The sequence below is a fragment of the Bos mutus genome, chromosome 11 (genome assembly GCF_027580195.1).
Source record: "Bos mutus isolate GX-2022 chromosome 11, NWIPB_WYAK_1.1, whole genome shotgun sequence".
Lineage (NCBI taxonomy): Eukaryota > Metazoa > Chordata > Mammalia > Artiodactyla > Bovidae > Bos > Bos mutus.
The window spans coordinates 2,536,671-2,543,643 of record NC_091627.1 but is presented as its reverse complement, the minus strand read 5'-3'; the positions used below and the strand labels follow the sequence as shown (position 1 = coordinate 2,543,643).

Genomic DNA, 6,973 nt, shown 5'->3' with positions numbered 1-6,973 from the left:
AGGCAGGCATCCAACGGACAGAGCCTGGGGCTCAGTTCTGCTCCCCCACCCTCCCCACCGAGCTCCCCTGTGACCCTGGGCCAGCGGCCACTCTGTCTGGACACCTAGACACACGGTCCCGCGTGGTGTCCCCGGGCCGGCGGCCTCTCCACTCACAGCGGCGGCGGGCGGCAGGCAGCTGGGCCGGCCTGGCTGTGCTCCAGAGGCGCGGAGCGGGTTAAAGTGTGCGCCGGGCCTGCCGGCGGGGCGGCGGGCGGGGGAGCAGCCTGGTGGGAAGTGTGAGTTCCTCCCCGTCTGCCTGACAGCTATAAAGGCCGCCGCGCCCGCCCGCCCGGCCGCCGCTGGGCTGCGCCTCCCTGGGAACCCCCTCTCGTGGGTGCGCTTTGAAGTGGAGGAGGGAGGCGGCCAGGGGGCGGGGGAGCAGACAGGAGGGAGAGAGGCACAGCCTGCGGCCCTCAGCGTCCCAGCCTCCCCCTGCACCGCGCACCTGGCTAGCCTGCCCGCGGCCGCGGCCCCTTCCCCCGCGAGGACACCCTGCCGAGCCCGGCCAGGTAGGCCACCTCCCCGCCTCTGGCTTCCCTTCCCATGGCTGCCCGCCCAGGATGAAGGTGCAGCCCCAGTGTCTGCAGGTCAGCCCCTGGCCCCTCGGGGAGCCGTTATATAACAGGAGCAGGGGCTCCTGGGGAGGGGTCCAGACCCTCTGAGCCCAGCCCGGGGCGGTGGGTGGGGGTCCCTCAGCTTGTAGCTTCCCTGAGCCCGAAGCCCTCGCTTGCAGGGCAAGCCTCTCCCGCTGGCCGGTGGCGGCTGTTTTTGGACCCCAGGGAGGGCTGGATCCCGCGTGAGCCGGGCCTGGCCTGCAGCCACGGCTGTCTGGGAGCCTTAATGAAAACCAAGTGTGCGGCCGGCTCAGCACCTGTCTTCAGCCTGCCGGCAGGAGCCGGGGCCACAGACAAGCCAATGGGACTGCCGACGGGGGTCCGTGCTGGCAGGGGGGCTGGTGGGGGTGCAGGTGGGGGCCTGCAGGGGAGGGGCAGCCCCCGGGTGGTGGGCGGGCAGGCAGGCAGGCAGGCAGGCGGCTGGGGAGTCACGGATCTCGAGGTCTCAGCTCCAAATTCTGGGGTGGACTACTGCCCCATCTGGGGCAGAGAGACATTCTTGGGGTGCGAGGCTGGCGTTGGCGTAGCTCCTGGACACTTGCAGGTGCTTGAGCCCACGAGGAGGTGAGGGTTTGATGGAGGAGAGGGGGCAGATGAGGAGCTGTTTTCAGGGCTGGCAGGCGTCCGGTGGCGGGGGCTTTCTGCTATCTTTCCCTGGAACTTATCCCTGTTTGCTCTGGGGTCTGGGGGCTAGTTGGCCACATAGATGCTGTGTGGCTCTGGGCAAACAGGCTCCCCTCTCTGGTTCCGGGCTAGAGGGGGTGGGCTTGGGGGTTTCCGAAACTCCTCCAACCCGTTGGCAAGCGACACTCAGGACCTGAGACAGACCCTGGCCAGAGGTCACTGTGGGCCCCCAGCTGGTACTTCTATCTCAGGGGCACAGAAGGGAGGCTGAGGGCCCAGGAGGCTGGAGGCAGCCCTTGATTTAAACCCTGGCAGGGAGGACAAGTATGGGCTTCCCAGTGGTTCAGTGGTAAAGGATCCTTCTGCCAGTGCAGGAGACGCGGGTTCGATCCTGGGTCCGGGAAGATCCCCTGGGGAAGGAAATGGCAACCCATGCCAGGATTCTTGCCTGGGAAATCCCATGGACAGAGGAGCCTGGCAGGCTACAGTCCATGGGGCCGCAAGGAGTCAGACACGACTGAGTGACTAAACCGTAGCAGGGAGGTCAAGCCATGTTTTGGGCTGGGGGTGCTGGACTTCTCAGGAAGGGAACAGCCCCAGGGTGGCCCTGGGTCACCCTCACGCCAAGAGCCCAGAGGTGCGAGCTGCGTGTCTTCTCTTGGGAGGGAGGGGACAGAGGTGCCTGGGCTCTGCGCAGCCTGGGGTCCCTCCGAGGCAGGGAGCAGCTGTGTCCAGGGAGGGCCTGGCACAGTCTGCACCCACACCCACTCCAGCAGCTCCACATGGCCGGTGGGAAGGATCGTTCTCCCGTGTAGGTCAGCAAGTGCTAAGCAGACAAAAACCCCAGGGTGCTCTTGCTCGGGCCAGGTCCAGCGGCCGAGGTAATAGACTGATCCTTAGCTCCTTCATCCAGGGGGTGAAGCCTGGGCCTATCTGTGTCCCTGGGTTTCTCCCCAGGCACCCTCCAAGGAGCTCAGGTATTCCAAGTCAAAGCTTGGCCCATGTCCCCAAATGCCCTCAGATCTGGTGGAATGGGCTTAGCACACACACCATCATTCTAGGGTCTCAAGCCCATGGCAGGCATCTCCAATCACTCACGGAGCCCACCCAACAGGGCTGGCAGGCAGCCACTACCAACAGATCCCAGATAATCTCAGGCCTCACTGGGGGGGCCCCTGGGGGGTTTTTCACCAAAGCAGACTCTGGCCGCCTGCAAGGGGAGCTGGGCCTGGCCTGGCAGTGACTGTGGCCTTGCTTCCTAGGATGGAGGGCAGATGGCAGTCTTCACGATGGGCCTGGCCCCTGCTGGCTGTGGCCCTAGTGACTGGGAGCGTGTCGTCCACAGGGACCACGGTGAGTGGGGAGCACAGGCCCTCACCCAGATGGGCTGACGCCGAGAGCTGCATGGCAAGATGCAGGGCAGGGGCCTGGGGGCACCCTCTGCTCCCAGGAGCACGCTTTACATGCCGGTCAGGCCAGCCCCTGGGTGGGCGGTGGCGGGGGCTCTGGCCACTCCGGCAACCTTGCCAGTCTGGCAGGCTGGGGGCTGTGGGGATGGGGTGCTCCCCTTCAGCACGAAGGCCCGGGGTGTAGCGTGTGGACAGGTGGATTTGGGTCCTGCAGAGCCCAGGCTGGCTGGCACCTTTCCACAGGCCACTTGGGAGCCAGAGAGGATGGTTAGGTTTGGCATCAGGATCCCACCAAGCCCCCAGAAGGTTCCAGATCTCAAGATTAGGCAGCACTTGAGGTGCTCAGCTCTCTGGGAGGTCCCTCGGAGACCCCCCTGGAGGTCTGAGCCGGGGCTTCGAGCAACCCACCCAGGGGGCTGTGTCCTCCCGTCCAGGGCACGGGGTCGGCAGGCCCGTCTGGCCAGGTGCTCCAGCCTCCTTTTAACCGTCGTGGGGCCTCTCACCCAGGACAACAGCCCAACGTCCAACAGCCTGGAGGTGGGCCCCGACGCCACCGCCTACTGGTGGGGAGAGTGGACCAAATGGACGGCGTGTTCCCGCAGCTGCGGGGCTGGGGTGACGTCCCAGGAGCGGCACTGCCTACAGCAGAGGTGCTGGTGTGAAGCGGGGCCCCGTGGGGCTGGCCGCCCGGACTGCAGGGGGCGGGGAGGCGGGGCCCGTGGGGTGGCCGCCCGGACTGCAGGGGGCAGGGAGGCGGGCCCCGTGGGGCTGGCCGCCTGGACTGCAGGGGGCGGGGAGGCGGGGCCCGTGGGGTGGCCGCCCGGACTGCAGGGGGCGGGGAGGCGGGGCCCGTGGGGTGGCCGCCCGACTGGAGCGGGGTGGGGAGGCGGGCAGCAGCTGCTGGGTGGGGGGCCCGGGTTGAACGTGGCCTTCAGGTTGAGGCTGCACAGGCCAGCTGAGCCGGTCAGTGTTCACTGGCCTCCCTTGGGGACACGGCTTCTGTCGGGTCCCAGGCAAGAGTGTCCTGCAGTTCATCCCTCTCTGGGGCACTGGGGAAAGAGGATCTGCCTAGGGCTCTTTCAGGAGTGGTCAGTCCCACCCTGGCCTTCTCTCTCCTGAAGACCCGAGGTGAATAAACACCGGGTAAGCCTACGGTGCGGTGGTTACTGCTGGCCAGACCTGTGTTCACATCTTGCATCTGCAACTTCCTAGCTGTGTGACCTTGGGGAAGTCACTTAACCTCTCTGAGTATCAGTTTCCTCTTTGTGGAGCGGAGATTATGCTCGCGCCCACCTGACGTTTCTGAGAATGCGAGACCGTGTGTGTGTGTGCGCGTGCGCGTGCTCTTTAGCAGAGGGCCGGGCCCATGGTGAACGCTGTTCTGCCATCACTAATTCTGTGGCCTAAGACTGTGCACTGTGTGCTGAGGACTCAGATGTGAACGGGACCTTGCCCCTCCCCCAGGAAGAGGCTGAGACGCACCCTGAAACTATGGGGGTGCCTGTGACAGGAGCAGGCTTTGCTGGAGCAGCGGGGATGGAGTGGGGCAGAAGGAGGCCTCGGTCAGAGGAGCCCGCAGAGGCTCGGGGCTGGGGGGCGCGGTCCAGGGGAGGGCTGGGAGCAGGGTCAGGATGGCAGCTGGCCACTCCTGACCTGAGCTCACAGCCGGGTCCTCCCTCCAGGAAGACGTCCGTCACAGGTGCCGGGAACCGGACCTGCACGGGCACGTCCAAGAGGTACCAGCTATGCAGAGTGCAGGTGAGGCCCGCCTGGCTGGACCACCGCCCACCCCCCACAGCCCGTCACAGGCAGGACTCCAGACGGCTTCCCGGTGGCCCCAGCCCTGTGGATACTCTGTCCTGGGCCTGCCCCCTGCATCCCAAGGAACAGAAGTGGGGGTGGGGGTCCCCAGGCTCAGAATTCCACTCCCTGCCTCAAGTCAAGTCCCTGGTGCCCACTACGGGCTGCGGGCATCTGAGCGGGAAGGACCTGCTTCTGCTGGCAGAGCTCTCATGTGACCTCAGGGTTTGAGATCTCTGGCCACCTGTGCCCCCCTACACCCAGGGTGAACCGTGTTCCCAGGGAGGCTTGATGTCATAGGCGGCCCCGTTCCGGCTGCAGCCCCCACGTACCCCCTCCGTGCCCACGCACTCAGCCCCCGAACCTTCTCTGTTAACCTCGCTCTGCAGCAAGGTGGCCGGGCCGGGCTGGCTGGAAGCAACCACTCTGGCTTGGCCTCCAGGCATTTCACGATGATGGGGCCCGAGCCAGTCTGAACCCCACCCCCAGGGCGGGGTGGGGGGGCAGACAGGTGACCTTGTGTGTCCTTGTGTCTGTGTGCACGTGTGGGAGTTCAGGGGTCGGTGGAAGTGAGCAGACTGGCTTCTGGGTCAGCCTCGTGGGTCAGCTGCCCTCCAGACTCGAGCACAGGAGGGACACTTGGCCAGTTGGGCTTCTGGCCTCCTTGGGCTCCTCTTCCACGAAGTCAAGCCCCTTCAGTCAACGCCCATGTCCCGGGCCCCGTGGCTGTGGCTGCAGACACGCAGATGGGCCCCTTTCCACAGGAGGCAGGGAGAGCACAGGCCAGGCTGGTGTCCCCGCAGCTCCATGGGCAGCGGGGGAGACGGCCAGGGTGGTGGGGGGTGACGGGATCCAGCCCGCAGCAGCGGGAGGGTCAGCACACGTGGGCCTGGAGGCCCGGTGCCCCCGCCCTCCTTCCAGAGAGCCTGACAGATTGAGAGTGGGGAGGAGAGGCCACCCCGCGGGCCTCGGCCCTGGCACAGCCGTGCCGGCTGCAGCCACTTCCTGCCCAGCCTGGACGAAAATGCCTTTGTCGGGCCGAGTTCCTCCCAGAGCCGCCTTCCCTGCCTCTTGCTCCCAGGAGTGTCCGCCGGACGGGAGGAGCTTCCGCGAGGAGCAGTGCACCTCCTTCAACTCCCGCGTGTACAACGGGCGCAGGCACCAGTGGAAGCCGCTCTACCCGGGTAGCTCAGCCCCGGGCCACGCAGCAGCGGCCCGTTCCGCAGGGACCCAGCCCTGTGGCCAGCCCCTGGGGACCACGGGAGGGAGTGCCCTTGTCCAGCGGGCGGGCAGTTGGGGAAACAGGCCGGGGGGGGGGATCTTGTCGAAGGTTCCCAGGAGTTTAGGCAACAGTGTACCGGACTTGGCTTCTCCTGCTCACGGAGGAGGTGCAGGGGGGCCACCAAGTCGGCTCAGACCTCCTGCAGAGGGGATGCTGCCCACTACTCACAGGGCAGCAGAGGCTGGAACCTGGGCCAGATCACGTGCATCTCAGTCCCCATTTCTACCCCTGAGGCCCTGGGCAAAGTCCCTTCCCCTCTCCAGGTCTCAGTGTCCCCCTCTGTGCCGTGGACGGAGGGCTGTCTCCAGCGGGTCCCCGACTCCGGCCCTGCAGCGCCCTGAGACCCCCGTCTCCCCGCAGACGACTACGTGCACATCTCCAGCAAGCCATGTGACCTGCACTGCACCACCGTGGATGGCCAGCGGCAGCTCATGGTGCCCGCCCGCGACGGCACGTCCTGCAAGCTCGCCGACCTGCGCGGGGTCTGCGTGTCTGGAAAATGTGAGGTTGTTCAACACTGTAGCAGAAGCAAGCACCGGTGCCCTCGCGCCCGCCACCCACCCCATCGCCCAGGCGGTGGCGGCCCCGGGGTCTCACCTCGGCGCCCTCCCAGCAGCCTCTCCGCCTCCCTTCCTGCAGCCCATCGGCTGTGACGGGGTTCTCTTCTCCACCCACACGCTGGACAAGTGCGGCGTCTGCCAGGGCGACGGGAGCAGCTGCACCCACGTGACGGGCAACTACCGCAAAGGGAACACCCACCTGGGTAAGAGCCTCTGGCGCCCTGGGTCCAGGGCCTGGGTTAGCCTGCCTGTGGCCGCCGAGTGACCGTGCAGGGTTCTTCCCCTCCTGGCCCCCCGCCCCCCCGATCCTCTGCCCAGGCCTGGCGGGGCTGGCCCAGCAGCTCTGGAAGGACCCCTTGGGGACAGGACTGAGAGCAGCTCTGTGTTCGCACCCCTGGATCCCAGGTGCCCTGGTACGCACGGGGCTGGGGGACCCCCTCCGACTCAGCACAGCCTACAAGGAGGTATTAGCCCCGCTCGTAACAGGGGGAAACTGAGGCACGCGTTCAGTCCTCGCCGCTGACCTGAGGGTGGGGCCTGGGCACATGGATTCTGGGGGCTGAGCTCTCAGACCCAAGTCTCCAGGGCTGAAAGGACGCACTGGGTCCCACCGGCCTGGCCGACCCAGCGCAGAGCCAGCCC

The 6,973-nt window shown here is 66.7% G+C and overlaps 1 protein-coding gene across 6 annotated transcripts in view; it reads left to right on the top strand.

The window, feature by feature from the left end:
- The first annotated feature begins 287 nt into the window (after positions 1 to 287).
- The window catches only part of ADAMTSL2 (ADAMTS like 2), a 33,460-nt gene continuing 26,774 nt past the window's right edge, over positions 288 to 6,973 (top strand). For 2 of the 6 annotated variants that reach the window (XM_070378695.1, XM_070378690.1), the window contains exons 1-7: positions 289 to 551; positions 2,543 to 2,633; positions 3,197 to 3,339; positions 4,372 to 4,447; positions 5,571 to 5,673; positions 6,132 to 6,277; positions 6,411 to 6,534. In XM_070378695.1, the coding sequence (XP_070234796.1) occupies positions 2,544 to 2,633; positions 3,197 to 3,339; positions 4,372 to 4,447; positions 5,571 to 5,673; positions 6,132 to 6,277; positions 6,411 to 6,534 (682 nt within the window). In that variant the 5' untranslated portion in view covers positions 289 to 551; position 2,543. Of the gene's footprint in view, positions 552 to 847; positions 976 to 2,542; positions 2,634 to 3,123; positions 3,340 to 4,371; positions 4,448 to 5,570; positions 5,674 to 6,131; positions 6,278 to 6,410; positions 6,535 to 6,973 lie in introns of those variants that run through there. The other 4 variants (XM_070378691.1, XM_070378692.1, XM_070378693.1 and 1 more) reach the window with 4 other exon arrangements.